The sequence below is a fragment of the Abramis brama genome, assembly GCF_963993115.1.
Source record: "Abramis brama genome assembly, chromosome: 5".
Classification (NCBI taxonomy): Eukaryota; Metazoa; Chordata; class Actinopteri; order Cypriniformes; family Leuciscidae; genus Abramis; species Abramis brama.
In genome coordinates, this window is record NC_139967.1 from 19,940,868 (window position 1) to 19,964,831 (window position 23,964).

The 23,964-nt window shown below is 37.7% G+C and overlaps 1 protein-coding gene across 2 annotated transcripts in view; it reads left to right on the forward strand.

Moving 5' to 3' along the window:
• scai (suppressor of cancer cell invasion) overlaps positions 1-23,964 on the forward strand; it is a 33,449-nt gene that overhangs the window by 6,511 nt on the left and 2,974 nt on the right. For both annotated transcript variants that reach the window (XM_084114507.1, XM_084114508.1), the window contains exons 2-16: positions 4,072-4,186; positions 12,430-12,525; positions 12,738-12,824; positions 12,922-13,020; positions 13,207-13,303; positions 13,665-13,763; positions 14,813-14,965; positions 15,126-15,227; positions 15,415-15,516; positions 18,988-19,066; positions 19,981-20,080; positions 20,206-20,287; positions 20,713-20,785; positions 20,968-21,141; positions 21,282-21,382. In XM_084114507.1, the coding sequence (XP_083970633.1) occupies positions 4,080-4,186; positions 12,430-12,525; positions 12,738-12,824; positions 12,922-13,020; positions 13,207-13,303; positions 13,665-13,763; positions 14,813-14,965; positions 15,126-15,227; positions 15,415-15,516; positions 18,988-19,066; positions 19,981-20,080; positions 20,206-20,287; positions 20,713-20,785; positions 20,968-21,141; positions 21,282-21,382 (1,551 nt within the window). In that variant the 5' untranslated portion in view covers positions 4,072-4,079. The remainder of the gene's footprint in view (positions 1-4,071; positions 4,187-12,429; positions 12,526-12,737; positions 12,825-12,921; positions 13,021-13,206; positions 13,304-13,664; positions 13,764-14,812; positions 14,966-15,125; positions 15,228-15,414; positions 15,517-18,987; positions 19,067-19,980; positions 20,081-20,205; positions 20,288-20,712; positions 20,786-20,967; positions 21,142-21,281; positions 21,383-23,964) is intronic.

A 23,964-nucleotide genomic window follows, 5' to 3' on the forward strand; every position in this document is an offset into this window, starting at 1 on the left:
CAAAATATTCTTTGACAGCACTTGAAAGGTGGGCAGAAACAGTCCATAAGTAGACCATGGTGAGCCATCTGGAGGCTGAGCAGGGGTGATGGACATGCCCAGGTCTTTTCCATTCAGGCCACCATAGACTGACAGCTGAATGTTTGCCTTACTACCCACTGGGCCTGACCACATGCACACACGCAGACACACAAGCTGACATTGTACACAGTTTCAGGCAATAAATTATGTTTTTCCCTGCAGTGGCTTCCAATGTCAGCATAATACATCATACATTAGTTGCTCTTATTGGTAAAAACAGGCCTTCAACATACCAATTTTCCATTTATTCTCACAGATGTGATGGAGTTAGAGCTTTCCATGCATATAGACATGCTTTATTCAAAAACATCAGTGAATTTGAATTGTTGACTACATTGAGTCAAGGCAATTTGAGTATCTTAACAGTTATAAATGGACCTCATCTGAGCTTCTAGTCATTTCACAAAGCTCACTTAAAATTCATGCTTTACATGTGTATTATGGATTTTTATTAACGTTCATTCTCTTGTGTGGACCTCTCCCCCACTCTGGTCCGATTTAACGTCTGATCCGAGCAATAAGCACTGCACATTCAGCCTTTGGCGTGGATTTGTCACACTCCCTCTTTCTTACTTTCCTCTATGCCATTGACGTCCCTTGCTCTCTCCCCCCCCCCCCCCCCCCCCCCCAGTCCACCCCTCCTCAGACACACATACACACACAACGCCTGGCTCCTCTCGGTGTAGCCGAAAGAGGTGCACATGTCCTCCCTATGACACATCTATGCCACACGATTTTATCTCCTGTCACCACAGAGGTGAAATGTGTGGTGTTGTTTGTTTAACACCATCTAGTCTCACACAAGCTAAGCCATTTTCACAAACATATTTAGTGTTAGTTCACCCAAAAATGAAAATTCTGTCATCATTTATCCATCCTCAAGTTGTTATAAACCTGTATGGCTTGTAGATATTTTGAAGAATGTTGGTAGCCAAACAGTTGATATGGGCCCCATTGATTCCATGGTATTTTTTCCATACTATGGAAGACAATGAGGCCCATCAACTGTTTGGTTACCTATATTATTCAAAATATCTTATTTTGTGTTCGGCAGAAGAAAGAAATTCATACAGGTTTGTAACAACTTGAGGGTGGGTAAATGATGACAGAATTTACATTTTTGGGTGAACTATCCCTTTAATAAATATGTAAATTGAAATGTGTTTTTTTTTTAGCATTTATTTAGCATAGGGAATTATTCTTTTTCTCACTGTTTTATGTGAAAACATGCAGATTAATTGGCCCTCGGTTAAGATCCGACCTTTTTACAACTGCACAGAGTAGACTATGTGCTGTCTTTATAGGCTATTAAAGCTTTGAGCTTGTTTCTGAACAGGAAAGGCCATTGAGATATCCCATTATTCAGCCTGAAAGATCAGTGGGTGATGGCATATGTAGCAGGCATTTGGCATGACCTAAACCTCTGCTGTCCTTTAGTGGTTTATTTATTTATCGTGGTAAGTAAATTAAATGAATGATTAAAAGTAGCATGAAATAATAAAAAAAAGACCTTACTTCCTATACGTTCCTGGTCTTCAAATCATTTAGGAATTCAGTGAATTTAGGCATCACACCGCTATAATGTACAGTATGAAAAATGGATATACTGTCATTATAAGAATACATTTAACAGTGTTATCAAATTACTAATATGGGCTCTTCCTGCAAATAAAATCATGAAGTGCCCATATTATGCTTATTTGTGCGTACATAATTTTGTTTTTGAGGTCTGCTAAAATACATTTACATGATATTGGCCTGGTTTCACAGACAGATATTAGACTAAGCCAGGATTAAGCTTTAGTTAAATTAGGACATTTTAAGTATTAAAAAAAAAAAAACATGCCTTAGAAAAAAAACCTTTACTTGTGTGCTTCTTGAAACAAACAATGGCGCTGACATGTTTTTTTTAAATATGTCAGTGCAAGTTACTTTGAGTTAAGACAGTTCAAACATTCATTTTAGTCTGGGACTAAAGACTTAAGCCCTGTCTGTGAAACCGGTCTAATTGCTGCAGCAAGTCTTTTCACCCTCTGCCTGAAACACTCTATTTTAGTTCCTGTCCCGCCTTTCTGAAAATTCCTGTATACTCTCATGATTGGTCAGTAAGTCCAGTCAATTGGTCAATCGCTTAAAGCGTGTCAAAACTTTAACGTTCCTCACCATAATCGGGTTTCAGCTCCTGAGGCTTTATGAACAGCTGAAAACAGTAACTATGGCGACAGTATTGGTGTCCATACAATTTTTTTGCCCCCACAGTAAAAAAATACAGCATCTCTACGACTAGGAATGCTCACAATTAACTGGTTAACCGGTAACCGTCGGTAAGAATTTTGACCGATTTAAGCTAATTTTCAAAATATTTTAGAATGTTGCATGGTTAAATATGCTACACAAATAAAATGTTGCATTTTTGAGAGAGAAAAAAAAAAGTCATGTATAAAGGCCCGTTCACAATATCGTTCTGTTTATTCTAAGCGCGTTCTTGTCTGCCACTTTAAATGCTCAAACTCGTTACAGCAGTATGGATTCTGATTGGCTGTCAGTGTTCTTATCGTTCATCAGCTGGATAAAATCGTTCTGAAAGTGATTCCAACGATATCATTTATCTGTGCCGTTATCATTATAGCTGTGGTGTGAACGATTTTTAGAACTATATTTATCATTATCTTTATAGTTATCGTCCTTGGTGTGAACAGGCCTTTAGTCAACATTTTATTATTACATTCAGAAATAATGGTAAATAAAGCGAAATGTTTTACAAACATAAACATTTATAAAAAATAGGCTATAGGCTATTTTAATTCCCCTCACTCAACAACAAATCCTTTCAATTTAACGGTATTCAACACAGAACAAGAATGAAAAATATAAGTAGCTATATAAACATCAAGCTAAAACAAATTAATTTAAAGCGAAATGGAAACAGAATCCAAACAGTTTCCATATTCGCAATTTATTTGGATTCAAAACCATTATCTATTATGTAAACTAGGATTTGTACTTCACCCGTGTTCCAATATCCACACAAAACATCATCCTTTTCACATGCGCAAAAATGTGCTATAACACCTCATTTGGTTGGTGGTCACGTTGAAAGGCACAGATTGTATTTGAATCTGATTGGTTGACGAATGTTCTAAGGTGTGCAATCATTTTCAGGGAAACGCACTGCTAAAGTAGTTCCAGGCAGGTCTTGACCGCATTACAGTTCCATATCACTTCGCCAAATGATTTCAGTTATTTCAAAGGTCTTTACAGATTACAAAAGCAGAAGAACCAAAACCCACAATGACACTGACCAAGCAAATAGATATAGGCTAGTAAACAACAGGGTAAAAACGACAAATTATTTCCATGCTTTTTGCCACAAAATTACGTTTTATTATATGGAAAGCAAAGCACATACTCTCTTTCTCCCGCTCAAACGCACACAAGTACAGTAACAAATACAGACACACTCGCACAGAAACGTGTTGTCAACGCAGCTCTGATGATTTTATTAGTAAAATAGTTTAACAACTTAAAAGCTACATGACATTTCTCACTAGCGATGTAATAATGACTCTGTTCTTGGAGCAGATAAACGTACAGTTTCACGTTTAAAAAAATACTTCTAGCCTAATGTATCTTGTTTTATTCATCTCCATGAAGTTCATAGATATATGGATTATTTTAATTTCCTCTGTGAAACTTTTGTTCCAACTAAAATGCAAATTCGTCAGAGCGTATCCAGTTGGTTTGGAGGTGGAATTAGTCAGTTTTTGTCAAAGCTGATTCAACATCTGCCCACGTCACAGATGCAGATCCTTATACCCACAGTATGTCAGTTCAGAGTTCTGTGGTGCTCGTTTAACTGTGATTCATAAAACTTACCTCACCACTGATGGCTGCTTGAACGACGTGCTTGCACTAACGACTCGATTTTGCATAACTCTGTCGACAGTCTGTTTTGAATTCTCTATTTTGGTTTGTTTGTTTTGTTTACAGCAGCTGCCATGACAGGGGTGGGGGCAGAGGATGACATCCCTCTCTGTGAGAGGAAAACTGTCACTGACTTCTGCTATCTCCTGGACAAGTCCAAACAGCTTTTCAATGGCTTAAGGTCAGTCTCTTCTCTGTGTCTGAACATTTTGCTGTTTATTTGTGGTTTTGTTTGCCTTCCAGATTGCTGTCTGGGTCAAATCATGCAGTTACCTTATGTAAACCTTATGTCTTTCTTTCTTTCTTTCTTTCTTTCTTTTGCTTTTTCTCTCTTTTGCTTTAATTTTGTTTGTTTCTTTGTTGTTTGTCTTGTTTTTGTTTTAATTTTTCCTTTTCCTTCTTTTTCCTTCTCATTTGTTGTTCGTTCTGTTTTTATTCCTTTCATTTGTTTGTGTTCTTGCTTTTGTTTATTCTTTTGCTCAAGCATTGTTCGTTTATTTTTTTTCTGTTGTTTTCATCCTTCTGTTCAATTAATTTGGCTTAATTTCTTTTTCTTGTTCTTTTTTTACTTGTTCTTTCTTTTGTTTTCCGTTTGTTCATTTATTTGCCAGTTTTTGAGTATGACCTATTGCTCTTTTAATCTGTTTGTACTACAGTTTAGGAGTGAATGGAATACTGAAGTAATGCTCATTTTCTATTCTCACAATAGCCGTGAATCACGCCTTTAACCATATAGTGACACTGACTAATATAAGTATCAAATATAGTGACTTACATAACACTGGAATGTCTTATCACAGTTGAGACAACGTTATTTAATAACCAAGTCTAGTCGAGATGGCCAAATCTTAATTAACCGACAGCAGCTTCAAATGATTTTTAAATTTATGACATTACAATAACATTGAGCACATCGCTTGGGTTATACTCAGACCACAAAACTGATGGGAACCACTGTTAGAAGACAGTAAATTATGCATAATTGCAACTAACCCTTAATCAAACCCTAATCCTACACTAACCCTATAGTAAGTGCATGTTGTTAATTAATTTTTTGTCCATACGTGTTTTTTTAACCTCACAGACTTTCAACGTGAGTACAGTGTTTCAAGTTTGCTGCTTCAGTATTTGTAATTATTTTTTCATGTTTCTATGGTATACTGGAAAGCAATGAAAAGCATTTCATACGTTTTAAAGGCTTTTATTGGCAAAAACATTCAATATATGCTGTCGATATATTGATGAATATAATAAAGTCGATATTTAGTCTGCAATTCATCGGGCATGCTGGATATTAGCTTCTGGTCCAAATTCTGATTAATGGTGACCCATTCTTGCCTTATTAGTGCTTGGAGTTTATCACAATTTGTGCTAGTCCACTTGCCTTTTGAGGATGGACCACAGGTTATCTACGTAATTAAGATCTGGGGAGTTGCCGGAAATCCAAAATTTCAATGTAATGATCTCCAAGCCACTTCATTATCACTCTTGCCTTGTGACATGGTGCTCCATCAAGCTGGAAAATGCACAGGATCATCACCAAATTTCACAACCTCATGGGTTGTTGCGAGAAGTTGTAACAGACCAGCGGATGGTGGATTGGAGGATTTATTTTGAGCACAGACCAAGCAAGTACCCACAAACCGACGGATGTCCTCTGCCAAGGCGGGCATCCAAAACCGCTGGCGAATGGCAGCAAGCGACCTCCTCACTCCTGGGTGGCATAGAATGACCCTACTGGAGAATGGCGGCGTGGACCAAAAAAGAAACAAATAGCAGACCCACCAGGCATCCCTGGGGCACTTCGACTCTAGCCTGAGCTCGTTTGATGTGAGCTTCGATTACCCAAGTGACTGCCCCCACTACGGCCCTGAGGCAAAGTGGTGTCAGGAGGAGGCATGTCAATCAAGGTAGCGAAGCACCGCAACAATGCATCAGGCTTAACATTCTTGGAGCCCGGTCTGTAAGATAACACAAAGTCGAAGGGCCCAAAAATCAATGCCCAATGAGCCTGCCTGGCATTCAGACATTTAGCCGAATGAATGTACTCCAAGTTCCTGTGGTCGTTCCACACCATGAAATGAATGGCCATCCCCTCCATCCAGTGACACCAATCCCCCAGAGCCAGTTGTACCACCAGCAGCTCTCGATTGACGATGTCATAATTTCGCTCTGTGGGAGACAAACGGTGTAAACGGTGAGAAATAAGCACACGGATGTAACTTATTATCTTGAGGGGATATTTTAGAGAGAACCACTCCAACACCTACCTCTGATGCATCAACCTCCACCACAAACTGCCAAGCGGAGTCAGGTGTAACAAGGATTGAAGCAGAAATAAACCTGCATTTGAGTTCATCAAAAGCACTCTGAGCCGCCACAGTCCAGGCGAATTTAGCCTTGGTGGAGGTCAAGGCAGTCAGAGGGGCTTCCACCTGACCTAAGTTCCCATTGAATCGCTGATAGAAATTGGCGAAACCCAGGAACTGTTGTAAACTCTTTCTGGAGTCAGGCACCGGCCAGTTAGAGACGGTCCTCACCATCGCAGGACCCATGCGAATCCCCTCCACCAAAATGACAGAACTCAAAAACGAGACTGACTGGGCATGGAAAGTACAGTTGTCCGCCTTGACAAACAACTGATTCTCCAGCAGCCGCTGGAGCACACCTCTGATGTGCTGGATGTGCACCTGGAAGGAAGGAGAGAATATCATCCAGGTACACAAAAACAAATTGTATTTATCATATCTCTCAGCATGTCATTGACGAGTTCTTGGAAGACGGCTGGGGCATTGGACAGGCCAAATGGTAAAAAACAAATATTCGAAGGGCCCCGTGGGGGTGTTAAAGGCCATCTTCCACTCATCCCTCTCAATCAGAACACGATGGTAAGTGTTACGCAGATCCAACTTTGTGAAGAATCTCGCCCCCTGCAAAAGTTGACAAAAGCACAGTCATATGGGCGAAGTATGCATCTTGAAGAGATGCATCTTGGGACACACGCTAAAGACCGTAGATCGAGATGCATGACAGGAACCCAGGACAAATCTATCTCCTCCTCCTTAAACAAAGATGGTACAGAAACTAGAAAGTATGCATGATAGTAAGGACTCCAATTAGAAATAGACTTATCTGCCCAGTTAATGAGGGGACCATGTAGGGAATGCCAGGGTTGGCTAAGGGAGCTACAGGAGACTTAGTTAAATAAATCTCTAGTTCCTCCTGGTGGTTGCTGGAGGTAACTACACTCACCGGGACGGATATGGTCACATGGATATGAGCTTGCGACCAGTGATGGGAGAATGAATAGGAAGACCCCTCTCACGGGCCCAGTTTTCATTGAGAAACTTCCCCTCCGCCCCAGAGTCAATGAGTGCTGAACCCTTGAAGGAAGTATCATTCATGATGACAGTCACTGGCAGGAGAGTACTAGATTTATGAAATGGGGATGTGAAGGTTCCACTCACCAGAATTCCCCAACTACTTACGAATGCTGGCTTTTACTTGACAGGATGCAGCCAGATGACCATGGCCACCACAATAAAGACAGAGACCCTCAGACAAGCGTTGTTGTTTTTCCTTAGCAGAAAGATGCATTCTACCAACTTGCATGGGCTCTACACCATCAGATGGTTCAGGTACCCAGGGAGTGGAAGGAGAATCGAAAAGTTCTGCCCGATGCCTGGAAAACTGACCCGAACCCAACGATGCAACTCCATTCTGGAATCGAGACGAATGGCAATGTCAATGAGATCTTCCAGATGTTCTGGAAGTTCTGGCTGAAGTGAGAACACCACTTCATATTGAATGAAAAAGGAGCAACAGTTGCTAGGCTAACCAGCATAAGCTGAAGGATTGTTGACTCGAGGTTCGTAAGTGGACTCAGTGGCGGCTGACATTGGTGACACAAGATCTGGGTTGAGACGATTAAGTCTTTAAACTGGTCTGAAAGCTCAGCAACTCGCGCTGCGAGAGACTCCATGGAGAAATTAACAGGCTCCTACTCATGACGGCCCAGCATGGTTGGGAACCAAGTTCCATGGCTGATCGGATAGGAGATTCTTCTGCTGGGTCCATGTTTGGCCAGTGTGTGGTGTGATGATCTCAGGAAGGAGGATCCAAAAGCAGTAGAATGCTTAGTTTCGTTTTATTGAAACACAATAATAAAGACAGTTCATGCTTAGTTCAGAATCTAGAAACTATGAATCAACACCAAAACAACTGAAACAGCAAACTTAGTAAAACAACAAAAATTTTCACTGCCAATACTTTAGGCCACAGTAGTAAATGAAGACAGGATTTTCATTCCACTATCACTATTCACTAAGGAAGTTAGTGCTGTTTTTAGAAATTGGTGTCACTCTCATTTATAACTGAACTGTGTGTGAATTTAACCGTATTTAGCACTCTAAAGCAGGGCTGACAACCGTATATTTACATGTATGAATGTAGTCTATTTTGTGGGTGTGGTTGATTATTAATCTATAAATAAGCAGGTTCTAGTGTCTCATCTGTGCTGTGCTTTATGTATGTGTTGACGTTTGCCTGTTCATCCGTAGGGAACTGAGAGCCCTTTATATTTTTCAGTGTCTGGGTGAAGTGATCTCAGTTTTACATCTGAATGAATCTTCAGCGCTCCTCTTCCACCCCCTCATATCTGCCAGCGTTTGTCTCTGCATTACACACACCCTTAAAAAAAATGAATCGCGTCACTCCGTGTTTATCACCATTTCTCAGTGGCCAGTAGGTTGCGTTTGAGTTAATCAGTCATTTTTAGCTAAGACTATTTATAGGACAAGTATGTCAGTAGCTGTGGGCTCTATCTCCCTCTCTTTTAGCCTCACCAACCCCCCCACCCCCCCGCCTCCATACTTTTTTTTCTCTCTTTCCTTCTTTCCTTCTTGTCTTCAAAATTTGTATTCCTTCCCTCCACTCTTATCTCTGTATCCAGGCCCTGTCCTTATGTACCAGATGTGTGTTTGTTACATTTATATTGCATAACTGACTGAGACTGCTACAGTCCAGAAGGTTAGTTTCATAGAGTAGCCCACGTTCTGACATTCATTTATTCTTGGGGTAGGTTTTTTGCGCATCAATGTAAATTCATAGGACAGTGTTTGGTATAATTCCTGCAGGTCAGTATATCCCTTATCTTTTTTCATATATATTTGATATATATTTGGATATTTCTAGTATTCATGTTTAATATTGCAGTGTTGTTATATAGTGTTAACACTTTTCTTTTCTTTTATCTTTTACATTTATATAAGGCTGTCAAATTAAGCATTAAATCCTTTAAAACCAAGTCCAAAAAATGTAAACATTTATTCCACTCACGCTTTTCAGATGTCAGCATTAGAATTGTAGCATTTTAGTTCTTAATTGCTTATTATTTCTGCATGAAGGATTTCATATGATGCTCACTACCAATGAACATGTTTATGCATTTATTTTTTTTATACCTTAATGATAGTTTGTGTCTACAAATACAGGATTAGATGCTTGTTATGAGGCCACACCCAATGCCCTGTTTCTCCATACTAATTAGGCTGTCTAACCAGTAGCGGCCTAATTCTGCATTTGATGCTTAGCAACACCCTGAAGAGTTCAGTAATGAAACAGCTATTATTAATTGGTCTCATTTCCTAATACTTCCACTACTTGATAGCTCTCACTATCTCTTACCTCTTTATTATCTCTTTATTAAACAAGCTTGACTCAATAAAGATACTTTTATAGTGGCTTTTACATTTTTATATCCATATATATATATTCTTCATCAGCGTGCAACACAGAGCTTCAAAAATGCAAAAATGTTACATAAATATGACTGATATATATGTTTATAATTCTATGTGCTTGTGCTACAAATGCACTTTGTGTGTGTGTGTGTGTATATGTACGTACGTGAGGTTTGTGTATGCACAAGGAGTCTGACAACAGCCGGTATGATCTGATCTCACCATCATCGAGTCCGTCTGTGATTACATGAAGAAACAGAAAAAACTGAGTACTGTAGCTTTGCCGGAAGGTTTCTTCAAGCATCTTGGAGACGTTCCCGCAGTTCTTCTGGATTTAGTTTGTCTCAGTTTTTTCTGTTTCTTCATGTAATCACAGACGGACTCGATGATGGTGAGATCAGATCATACCGGCTGTTGTCAGACTCCTTGTGCATACACAAATCTCACTGGATTATTACAATTAATGGCAAAAAGAATGTTTGGAAATGTAAACTGATATTTCCTAATATATTAACATGCCTAAGACTTTTGCATAGTACTGTATATATATATCGTTCAAATCAGGTTTATTGGCAAAATTTACAGACTTTCAGCTGCTTGCAATGAATAAATCAAACAAAAGTAATTGAAATATCACAACACAATAAATGTTTCAAGTGGTTTCCCAAATTTCAACTGAAATTGCAACTTTTAATGACTTCTGCTGTCTCAAAATTATTCAACCCCTTCATGGCAAGCATCCTTAGTACTTAGTAGAACATCCTTTTGCTATCATGACCTGCTGCAAACAAGATGTATAACCAGACACCAGCTTCTGGCAGTGAAAATATATATATTTTCATAAAAAATAGAAATAATGTCTTAAATATAAATACCAATATAACTGTCCTTTAGTGTTGGTAGACTTTATTTTGTTTGTTTACATTTTGGGAGTGTCAGTTCCAGAATATATTCCAGAATAATGGAATGATCAAAACACTGGAGTACCAGAGGCCTTAGCCATACCATACAGATGTAATATTGCTCTGGGACTCAACTACACCACATCTGACCCCATCTGCACACATACACCATCCTATCTCTCTCCCTTTCTCCTCCTTCCCTAATTTACAGGTCTATCCCTGGCTGTGCTCTCCCAGTGAATCTGTCTAGTGGGTATTAATGCTGCCAGAGTGGATGGGAAATTAATAGTGCATGTAGTGAAATTAAAGCCCTGCCTAATGACTGCTCCTATCTCCTTCCTGACCTTGTCTCTCGCAGCCCACAAGGGCAACGGGGTGAACCGTAAATCTCACAAATCCATCTCTATAACCTTACAGCATGTGTGAATGCACATTATGAATGAAAGCTGTGGAACAAAATACAGTGCTGGGTTTCATCGAATCTGCATGAATGAAAGGAGGCGTGTCTGTGCGCTGGTGTTTAATTGCATTGCATGATGTGTGTGTGTGCTTGTTGTATATGTGTATAACTCAAGGTTATGCCTGGACATGTTTTATTTTTTGACATTCGTTTTTGTCCCATTGCCTTTCCCAGAATGAGCCGTTACAGGTTCATAAATGATGCATCATCTACTGTAATCATGTGTGAGCATGTGTAAATAAGGGCTTTTGAATTTACCTGCTGCATTCGCAACCTCCCTTCTTTCCCCAGTCCCTGCTTCTGTTGTCATAGCAACCCTTTGATGATAACAATAGGGCCTAGAGGTGTTTTTGGAAGGTTTAGGGGGAAAAGGACGAGAAAGGAATAAAGAGAGAAAGAGCGAATAGAGGCAAAAGTGCTACTTCTCAAGCTGATTGCCATAGCTCGTCAAATTCCTTCACATCATCGGCACTATGACTCACCACAGCCCTGCCCAAACACTCTCACCCACTCGCACTTTCTGACTCTCTGATTGCGCTGTTTTTGCTCTCCCCCTCCACCAATGTCTTCTCATCTTTGGCATGATGATGTTAATTAAGTGCATGACAACTATGACCACTTGTATATTTGGAAGGCTCATCTGCTGTTGTCCAAAATGATGTCTTGCAATTGGAGTGTCAAGGCAGAGGGGCAGAAATGCCTTGTATAATGATATGTGGGTATCAAGGTCATAGGTTTGGGTTTAATACAACCTTGATTTATTATTTTAAAAGAAACTAGTGATTGAAACAATGAGTCACAGTACCTCGATCATATGTAAAAAAGTAATTCCCATTGCATAGAAGTCTTTTAATATAGTCATATTTACTTAGTCATTGTCATAATGGTTATCTATCACAACTATATCTTCGATATCAGTTCCTTTTTCATATCGTCTTTATTTGAGACTCCTGTACAGTTGAAATGAAAAGAAATTCTATTTATGAAATTCATGTTGATTTTATGTGAATGATACATCTATGCATCTTTTTTGACCTCATAATTATCAACTGTCATAACTCAAAAAAACATATATCGAACTTTTCCTATCATTTACTATGCTTACACCCCGCCACTTTCTTTACAATCAACTGTATGTAGTTTTACAGCTGTCAGTTCCAAATACTGACTGTGTAAGCACAAGCACATACAAAATGCTTTATTTTGATTCTGTCTGTTAAAGCCTGTTAAATTGACATTTGAGTATCTATAAATGAGGAGAATGCATTACTGAAGTAAATTTGGCTGTGTTTCTCTTGTTTGTTCTCTCACACTCCTGCAGGGATCTGCCTCAATATGGACACAAGCAGTGGCAGTCCTATTTTGGCCGAACATTTGACGTATACACCAAGCTGTGGAAGTTTCAGCAGCAGCACAGGTCAGCCCTAGATCTATTTTTGAAACAGAAAGGACTGTTTTTTTAAACCAAAATCTCAAAAATAAAACCGGTAGACTTAGAACTACAAAAGACTGAAGATTTAACATGCATGATCAAACCTCCCTCTGATAGTTCCTCTGCACTATGATGTCAGCATTAATGACAGATGATTCTTGATTCTTCTTATTTGGGTTTATGTGACTGGAGAATAGACAAGTCCTGGACAACCGGTATGGTCTCAAGAGGTGGCAGATAGGTGAAGTGGCCTCAAAAATTGGGCAGCTGTACTACCATTACTAGTAAGGAGCCTTTTAACACAGCTATTTATTCATTTGGTTTCAAACAGTGTACTTCAAGAATTGTTTTCACATTATTTTTTCATTTTGTCTTCTTCAGCCTCCGCACTTCAGAAACAAGCTACCTAAATGAAGCCTTTTCTTTCTATTCGGCCATTCGCCAGCGATCATATTACCACCAAGTCAACAAAGAAGACAGGTGAAAAGGCGCTACAATGAACTGTGATGAGCAAAGTTGATGTTTTCTTGATTTCTGTTTTCTCTGTTCTGGAAAGTTCTTTAAAGTAATATACTTATGAGCAAGTAAAGCAGTAAATATCCCAAATTTCTGTCTTTTATGGTTTTCTCTTCAGTTCATTAATCTTGTCCCTTCTCCTTTGCACAGGCCTGAGCTGGTTGTAAAAAAGCTGAGGTATTACGCTCGCTTTATCGTTGTTTGTCTGTTGCTCAACAAGATGGACCTGGTTAAAGTGCTAGTCAAGGTAAGTCATGGACGGCAGACCAAATGGACTAGTTACACATTTTTAGTCCATGGATAGATATTCAGTCGAACAGAGGTTCTTGCCAAAGGATCAGTCAGCATGGACAGTCTGTTGGTTAGTTATGCAGCTGGAATTAAGACAAAATTCACGCCTCATCAGTTTTGGCACTGTAAAATTGCACACTGTCAGCCATTACTCATATACTCATATTTATAGAAATTAATGGATTTTTTTATTTTATATTTGTTTTTTGCAAAGGACTAATAAATATACTGACAACAATTCACCGTTCATGAGAAGAAAAACCCAGTATGGTTTCTATCGGTGTTTTTGAGACCATCTGTGGTGTCTTTTTTTGCAGGAGCTTTCTGAGGAGATTGAGGATTACACCCAGCGCTTTAACACAGAGGACCAGTTAGAGTGGAACCTGGTGCTGCAAGAAGTTGCTGCTTTTGTGGAGGTAAGAATTTTTTTTTTAAGAAGTCTATAATGTGCATATTGTGTCATCAGTATAGAGTGGTGCAGACATGACGTCACTTTGTAGGCCTGGTTCCCTCGACAAAAACTCAATAGGATTTTTGATCAACAAAATTGTATGATACTCGTTTTGGCCATCAAGAATTTTCACAGATGACAAAAACACAACTTTTATGAATTTTAATTCCTAAATGCAGTAAAAAGCTGAAGGTAGGGTATAAACTAACTACACCACGGTCCCACGATTTCAACGTCACAATCAATAAGCTTCCGACAACTCTTTCAGTTTTTATGTAAAAACATTTTCTCAGAACGTTAGAATAGTTTATAAGAGCACAATTATAAGCAGCAGGCTGTAAAAGTGGACTGAGCTTACCTTGTTCAGCGTGATGACGTTTAATGTCCCCGACAGCCTCTGAAGTCCCATTTTAGCCACTTTTTAGCAACTGCCTTTTTCATGACACGTAACAGCTTTAAAAAATGGGGTAATACTGATGTATTTTATGTCGTAAAATAAAACGTGAAAGTGTCTTGAGCTGGTATTCACCACAGACCTTATTTCAGCCATTTAACCAAAATCCCATTCAAAAAACCCATTGACTTCGGGATGATAGAACCAGAAGTGCTAACTCATTTCCGTGATTGGCATACAAAGTGATGTCATACCTGCAGCACTCAATTGCACTATTAAAATCACCATGAAATGCGATTCACAACCCCCTTTCATGATATAAAAAATATTTTGTATGTCAACAGAAAAGCAAAGTTGTTCTGAGATTATTATTATAATTATTATTATCAATGTTGATTTTTTATTTATTGTATAAACGTACCGAAAAGTAGTGTATAGTAAATCAGTTTAATTTTTATTTCATGCAAAAATGTATCAATGTTGTGCACTTTAAAAAGCACAATAACTCGACTTACTGTTACAAAGGTCAGATGTAGTCCACTCTGTAAGACTGTTTGACAAATATTGATATTTTCTTCACCGTTGTGCCTTTCTCATCTACTATTTTTCTACCTACACAGGCAGATCCTCTTATGATCGTAAATGATGACAACGCCATGGTGGTCATATCCAATCGGCTGCAGGAGGGGGGTGTCCCCCCTCTTGAACAGGGCATGGTGGTTGGCCAGCTCACCTTGGCAGATGCACTCATCATTGGCAACTGTAACAGTCAGGTGGGAGTACAGTACAGCAAAACACCTAGCAGGCTGAGCAAGTTATATAATATGTCAAATTCAAGCGGTGCTTTCTTATGTAAATGATTAGACACTTCAAACTTGTTGTGTAGGTTACAACTCTGGTTTTTGCAATGGTTGGATTTCATCTGGTTTGCAGGTGAAGTTTAGCGAGCTGACCATCGATATGTTTCGTATGCTTCAAGCGCTTGAGAGGGAACCAGTGAACCTGGCCACACAAAGCTCCAAACCAGGGACACTTGTAAGAGAAGACTCTTACACTCTCCCTGTCACTCTCTATGTTGAGTGTTTCTGAGTATTTTCACCCTTCCTCCCTCGCTATTTCAGTACTTCACCTTTTTCAGGGTCTCTCTTACTGTTCTATCTCACTCCACCTGCTCTCTGTGTCTCTCTATTCCTCTCTCACTCGTTTATCTCTCTCATTATAGGAGCCCAATGAAAAGCCTGCCAAAAGAGAGAACCCTCATAAATATCTACTCTACAAACCAACCTTCAGTCAGCTCTTCACTTTCCTGTCTGCCTCCTTCAAGGTTTGTCTGATGTCATTGCAGTTTTTAGCACCTGTCAATTAATTGTCAATCCATCCTGTCATTTTTGTCCTGTTTTGACTCTATATTTGCGTAGAGACCTTGTAGCAGTGACATTTCACATATAGTGATTAAGCTTAAATCAAATGTGATATATATGCTATGCCAGTAGACTCTTAAATGACAATTTGTACTTTAAGCAAATATAAACTACTGTTCAAAAATTTAAGTGTATATTTAAATCGTTTTGTATTATAAGTTTATTTACATTTTTTTTTTTTTAAGAAATCTTGTTTTATTCAGAAAGGTGACACCTTTAACATGGTTTAAAAAATTATATCTCAAATAAATGCTGTTAATTTGAATTTGTTATTTATTAACGAATCCTGAAAAAAATGATGATTTTTCCCAAAAGAATATTTGTTTTCTACATTGATAATAGGAAATGTTTCTTGAGCATCAAATCAACATATTAAAATGATTTCTGAAGGATCATGTAACACTGATCATATGACACAGCTTTACATCACAGAAATTACATTTTAAAATATATCAAAATAGACAGCAGTTATATCAAATTCAATTGTAGTAATATTTCACAATATTACAGTTTTTCTCTATCTTGAGCAAATAAATCATATTAAGCATAAGAGACTTCTTTCTAAAACATTAACAAACTTATTGACCCACAACTTTTGAACAGTAGTGTACATCAGAGTGGGAATTATACCGCGGCCACGCGGCCATGGCCGCCGTTGCCCTACACTTTGGCCTTCATGCCCCGTGAAAAAAAAAATCATCGTACGGCCACAGTGGCCTGTGTGCCCTGGCCCTGTCCAAGTTCCATGTATAAAGCAGAGCATGTGAGCGGAGTGGAGCGGGAGCGAGCGGATCTTGGACAGAGCGCAGAGCAGCAATTTCAAAAGGACGGAGCGTCGCCCTATTTCCCGCTCCAGTTTCGCTCCGCTCACACCACGAGTCTGAAGCATGCTCAGTCAAGCCTGACCCTGAGTCCATCTGTCTTGCACAGTCATCAACAGTAGACTATTTTCAGTCAAAACTCAGTTCAATAATGGAGTTCAAAAAGTACTTCAAAAAGGAAAATGAGAAGTCATATAGGTGTAGCCTACTATTAATAAGTCGCTCCGGAGTATAAATCGCAACAGTCAAAAAATGCGCCATGAAGAAGAAAAAACACATATAGGCCTAGCCTAAGTCGCACTGGACTATAAGTCGCATTTATTTAGAAATTTATTTCACAAAAAAAAAAAAAAAACAATGTTACAGACTGGACAGTTCTCTGTTACGGACGTGAGCGCTCTGAAAGCGGCACTAAAAGACTGCTTTATAAAACTTTCACAGAGACCTCAAACAGAAAGCACAAAGCCTGTCTTTAAATTTAATTTCGTTTTGTATTAATTGTATCTTAATTTTAATCAATGTTTCATCAACCAATTGTCTGGATTTAATAAATTAAAAGTGAATATATTAGAAAATAGATAATCACGACACAAAGGCGCTGGCGAAATTGGAGCTTGTCTCATAAATGAACCGAAACTCAGCGTATAGCCTACTTGCCTCACAGACCTGAGACATATATATAAAGCTTGAAATGTCTACTTTTAAACAGAACAATTCAAAACTAAAGAAAACAGACTTCTCTCTTATGTAATCCGTATGAAATGTGCATTTCTCTCTGGCGCGTTCACTACTGCGAAGATCGCGAGTCAGCATCTTTCCAGCCGACACAGACATAAAAAAAAAAACTGGTTTATTAGTAAACAATTAAAATGTCTCCTGCTATATTTTACATATTCATAATCATTAATTTTGCCGGTTCGTTGTGACAGCTTTTAGGTGCTTTATTGGCAGCACTTCAAAATAGAGATTTTTTTCTTTTGGGGGCATTTTGTTTGTGTTCAGACTTTCTCAGTTGTTTTTAGGCGCGATGTTAGAGGACGCTGCTAATAAAGTTGCTAGTAGGCCTACACATTGGATTCACGTTTATTATTATAGGCTAAAAAAAATACCCCAGTTTTTATGCCGTTCGTATCATTTTATTTTGTTGTATTTATCCGCCACACCTTGAAGGCCGGTCCATGAAAATATTGTCTGATATTAAACCGATCTGTGGCGCAAAAACGCTTGGGGACCGCTACAAGTGATACGTGTAGATTTTTTTCCTTTTTTGGAGCGAGCGGGGGGCGATTTGAGTGGAGCGCGAAGCAAACTGCGTTGAGCGCTGAGCGATAATGATTGTGAGGGTGTATACCTTCTGGATGTAATGGTTCTCTCTCTCACACTCACATGATATAGAGGACTGAATGAATATTTTGAATGCTTTTATTGGCATTTGTGTTGTTTCTGAATGCTTTTATTGGCATTTGTGGTGTTTCTGAATGCTTTTATTGGCATTTATGTTGTTTCTATTGTTGTGTGAGGGTGTATACCTTCTGGATGTAATGGCGCTCTCTCTCTCTCTCATTAAAAAAAAATTTTTTTATTAAAAAAAGTCATAATCCATGTCTTATTCCAAATTAGGATGTTATGGTATCAATCTGAATGGGAAAACCATCGAATTGTACTCAATGGCCTTTGTGCCCTGTCATATGGCCTTGGTGCCCCTAAAAAAAAAGAAAAGGTGGAGGCCAAATGGCCTTGCCCCTAAAATTACATAATTCCCACCCTGGTGTACATATTAAAATTTGCATAATGTCTTTCTCGTCTGCCCTTTATTATTCCTCACCTAAACCTGTTTCAATAGGAAACACATTAACATGGCTCGTCATATGCTTTTATTGGGCCTTTAAAGCCTCTGGATCTCAAGGGAATTTTACAGGCATTTCCTGCATAACTGCATTATGGTTATTGTCTATCCTATGCACTAGTTTCTGTTCTGTTGTCTGGAGTGACACCTCATGTGTGAGTGTGAGTTGCAGCATGGCATGCTACAGGGGTGTTAGCGTGTTACTATCTGCTCTGCTGTAGCGTAGCACCTCGAGAGTGTGAGGAAAACCCACACGCACACGACTCAGATCCTTGCACGCTTTTGCCACAGAGCAGTTCATTTTTAACCCTCAGACACCCCTATTTTTAGTCTGTTTTCCATCTTGCTTCATGTTTTGTTTAGATAAATGATGACAAATAAGGCATTACCAAGTGCTTCTTTAACCAGTTCCTGCTATTAGCTTTTCTATGTTTGTGTGTGTGTGTGTCTCTATGTGCAAAGATGTACACAGCCTAAGAATTTTTAAATGTTATATTCTGAATTGTTTTATTAGTCTTAAGTGTGATACTGAGATGCTCTGGCTGTGCAGCACTGCCACTTAAGTTAATAATTAAGCTTGCTATGACACTGCTTTACCATTTGTAGTATTGTGAGCGGTCTGATTTAATTAGCCAATTTAATGGATTAATTTATCTGTTCTAGTCATTGAAAGTTTTCTTTTCTTTCACTGATTCTTTTATTGCTAGGAGCTGCCAGCCAATAGTGTCCTGCTGGTGTATCTCTCTGCCACAGGAGTTTTCCCCAATGGACGCTCTGAGTGTGAAGGTACGCCAAGGTGTTTTAGCACACTGTTGTTCTGTCTGACATCACTGGATGATATGATTTACATAAATACTAACGAAATAAGCACTCTTGGAATGCTGTTAAGCCAATCAAATTGTAGGATTCGAAGACTTGTGTAATGCCATGTATGATGTGTTTTACAAACATACTGCCATGTTCAAAAACACATCTGCATTAGCACAGACTGATTCGAATCACTTGCCAGCCTTTTCTGTGCAAAGTAATATATAATCTTTCAAATCTTGAACATGTTAAGTGCGTATATTCTGCGTGAAATATCCATGCGAGAATACCAGGTGTAATTTAGCTCAGCTAATGGTAGAGAACTTTTTTTTTTTTTTAGGAAATACCACCCACAGAAATGATATACACTAATGTTCAAAAGCATGGTTTCATATGATTTTTGTTTTATGTTTTAGTAAGAAGTCTCTTACGCTCACAATAATGCATTTATTTGATAAAAAATGCAGTAAATATTGTAAAATATTACTATTTAAAATAACTGTTTTAAACAGCCATTACTCCATTCTTCAGAAATCATTCTAATTTGCAGATTTGGTGCTCAAGAAACATTTCTTATAATTTATCAATGTTGAAAATAGTTGAACTGTTTAATATTTTTGTGGAAATTTTTTGTAACACTATAAATGTATTTACTGTCAGTTTTAATTTACACAATTTAGTGCATCCTTGCTGAATACAAATATTAAAATCCTTAATTTTTTTTACTGAACCCAGACTTTTGAACAGTGTTGAAAACGGAGAAACATAATTTGATCCACTCAGAAAAGTTGGCCCACTGCAAAAAGAATCATGATGCTACATTTGGATGCATACGAGAAGGAGTAAGATCTGTCCCATCATTATTTCACATCACATTTAACATTTATTTACAGGTCCTTATGACTTTGGAGGTGTCCTGACCAATACTAACCGAGATGTGGTGAACGGTGAGATGGTGCAGAAGAGAAATCAGGCACAAAAAGAGATGCACTGGTGAGCCTTCATTGACACCCATTCTGTGCCAGCCTACTGTACATTGAAACTATGTGCTTACTTCACATTTGAGACACTGAGGTGTTATTTTAACACGCATACATGCACAAATGTGTGTTTTGCAGCCTCCACCCAGGAGACCTTTTCCCCTTCACCAGGAAACCTCTGTTTATCATTGTCGACTCATCCAACAGCACAGCTTATAAGGTGAGACATAAGCTCTCTGTCTCCCTTTCTTTGTCATACGCTCACATTTGTTCCATCATTGCAGCATTCTGTGACATCATGAAGCCATTCATTATTCAAGAGCAGCCATGTGCTTGCTCTATAAGTAAGACAATCTAACTTATTTACTAGGATACACACAAGAAGTAAGATACCTTGAATAGGTAGTTAAAACAGCTCTGTTGTAGTTTTTATTTTTTTAATTATAGATTGATTTGATCACCCTTTGTTTCAGGTTTTTTCGTCCTCAACTGATTTTCTTTAGTTGTCTGCTTTGTTCAGTAATGGAGTGCCCCCTAGTGTACATTTATAACACATGAACCATTCACTACTAGTAGAGTAAATTTATTGTTAAAAATGAAAAGAAATTAAAACTAATTGTTTGACTTCTTCCTGTCTTTCCACAGAATTTCTCCAACCTGTTCGGCCAACCACTTGTATGCCTGCTTTCTCCAACAGCATATCCGAAGAGCATGCAAGGTCTCCTTTTTGTTTGTTTTGACATTGTGTTGAGAGAGATATATTTATATAAAATATATATATTTGCTCAGCTTTCTATTTTTTCCTATTTATTTTTTTCCCCTTGAAGTAAGATTGTCTGTTATTATATTGATTATCTATTGTATTTTTATACTGTTGTTTTCTGTTTTACTCGCTTGTAGACCAGTCTCAGCGTGGAAGTCTGTTTACTCTCTTCCTCTACAACCCCCTCATGGGCTTCCTGTCTGTCTGTGGACTGAGCAGCATGCGCTATGGATTGTGGGAAAAGGCCCAGGAACTCCTGCGGAAGGTTTTCCATGACATTGGCCAGATGATCACGAGTTCCCGAGTTATAGGTAATGCCAATATGTGCCGTTATCCCTTTACATTTGTTTTGTGCTTTTTTTAATGCTTTCATACATTTTTATACATCATTCACTGGTTGGACCAATGGACAGATATATATTTCATAGTTTTCCTGTTGACTGTCTTCCAGATCAGGCCTTTCTGCAGTTTTATGGCGATGAGTTTCTGCGACTGCTCATGATCCGTTTCGTGTTCTGCTGCACCACGCTCCGTTTACACAAGCTCTTCCGGGTGAGACTGAATTGGATGAATATTATATATGTTACTATAATAAACACAATTTGATCAATAATAATTTTGGGTATATTCACAAGTGTAAATATGCAGCACAGTTCAAACACATAAATAAATACTAAATATACTTTTAAATATGAGGTATTGCAGCTCATCTTTAAACTTCTTCTTTAACCTGTTAACCGTTGCCAGAGCGCGGACGCACTGAAGCGGTTTTATTTATATATAGTTCAAAGTTACTATCAGATTTAATGTTATACCTTGACAAACTATACATCATTAAAAAGATATAAGACTCAAGTTTCAGAATTTGACCACTATTGTATTCTGAGAAACTTATAGCGACAGTTATTTCTTAATTTGTGTCAGGAGTTATGAAATGAAAAAATTAGTCGATACCTTTGATATGAATTATGCGCGTCAGCCGCTTTCATTCATAAAAAAACTCCCGTGCCGTCGTCATGACAGCGATACACAAAACAACGTGCCTCAGGGCTTTAGCTCAAAAATGTGCAGATTTGGAGAAATATTGATATATTCTCATAGGTTTACATCAGATTTCTATAGACAGGAATAATATTTATTGAATTTATACCCAAATGCGTCGATGTAATCACTATGAGCGTTTGCATAACTCTGATACTGTGTTTTCAATTCATACCAATAGCCTGAGGGCGCCCTCGCCGCCCTGTGCACAGTATTAGTCCATATATAGAACATGAAGAAGAGCCATGATCATGTGACATTCCAGGAAGCCTCGAACACACACAAAGCTAACGAGATCGCGCTGTAACTATGGCTGTAACATGCAGTTTTGAAGACAATAAACATGTTTGCTATGATATTTGAGTTACCTGTGTTTTTCAATCCATGCCAGGTATTTCCATAATAATAGATTATATTTATAATGTAATGCTAATCTATATAGAATCGTTGTGCAGAACACTATCCAATAGTATATTTTCTGTCTGATTTTTTATCTGAAGCCAAATTAGATCACAAAAAAATTATTTAAAATACTCGATTTGCTTTATAAAGTAAGTTTATAAGCACAAACATGGTTTTAATCTCATAAATTGTCGTGTATTGATGGTGTGCTAAGCTAACATGCTAGCTAGCCCTAGGTGCACCTGCCACCTAGAAGTTATATTTTTATTATTTTTTTGAATGCTTACTGAAATGTTTCTTTATTCAAGAAATGCATTTGATACAGTTTAAAATGTAAGGGTGAACTTTAAGAAAATAAATTAGTGACTGAAACCATATGAATAGCCTGTGAATAGCCAGTCGTTAGTAACTATAATGCAGACAAAAGAAATGCATATTTAGAGCCATAACCGGGCTGGAGAGGTGTGAATGTGTGCAGGGGGAGATTGAGACTGAATGGGGCTCGTTTGCACCACAAAACAATAAAGACAATATACTGGATAGATGGTTAGAAGATGACAATAAACATCAGTAGCATTTTAGCGTCAAATCAAAATAAAGTCACATGACATGGTCTTGAAAAACATTTCACTAAATACAGAGTTTTGGACTTATTATCTTAAGATTTTAAACATAAAATGTTTAGACATGTGGCATTAGCTGTAGTGCATTTCTAGATTGCTCCAGTGCCAACTTCAATTTTTTTTTCATGAGGATGTTTCATAAAAAATAATTTCTAATAACTTTACAAAACTTTGAAGCTATTTAAAACAATTTTTGTCATTATGACAATAATTAATTCTACATTTACAATAAACTGCCAGGTGTCAGCTTTCAAATGAGATCATACTTGTGCTTTTAGTACAAAGGGTTCATGAACTGTATCTGTTTCAGTTTGGGTATGTCATTTCTTGGGATTTTTCAAAAGTGGGGTTGCAGCTTAACAGGTTAAACAGACTGGTTACATTTATTAATAGGCTACTATTCTCAACACTGAGATCTGAATCCAGTGTTTCTTGAAAGCTTGCCTTCAGTTGAGGTCCAATAGAAAAGAAAAGAATAAATATATATACACAGTACAGGTCAAAAGTTTGGAAACATTAATATTTTTAATGTTTTTGAAAGAAGTTTCTTCTGCTCATCAAGCCTGCATTTATTTGATCAAAAATACAGAATTTTTTTTAATATTGTGATATATTATTACAATTTAAAATAATTGGTTTTCAATTTATTATACTTTAAATGATCATTTATTTCTGTGATGCAAATTACTCCAGTCTATCACATGATCCTTTAGAAATCATTCTAATATGATGATTCATTATCAAAGTTGGAAACAGTTCTGCTGCTTAATATTTTTTTCATAACCTGTGATACTTTTTTAGGATACTTTGATGAATAAAAAGTTAAAAAAAATATATATATATATATATATAAAATAAAAAAAAAAGCAATTTTTTTAAAAATAGAAAGCTTTTGTAACAGCAATATACACTACTGGTCAGTAATTTTTTTTCTTTCTTTTTTTGAAATAAATCAATACTTTTATTCAGCAAGGATGTGTTAAATTGATAAAAAGTGATAGTAAAGAAGATTTATATTATTAGAAAATATTTTTTTATTTTGAATAAATGCAGTTCTTTTTAGCCTTT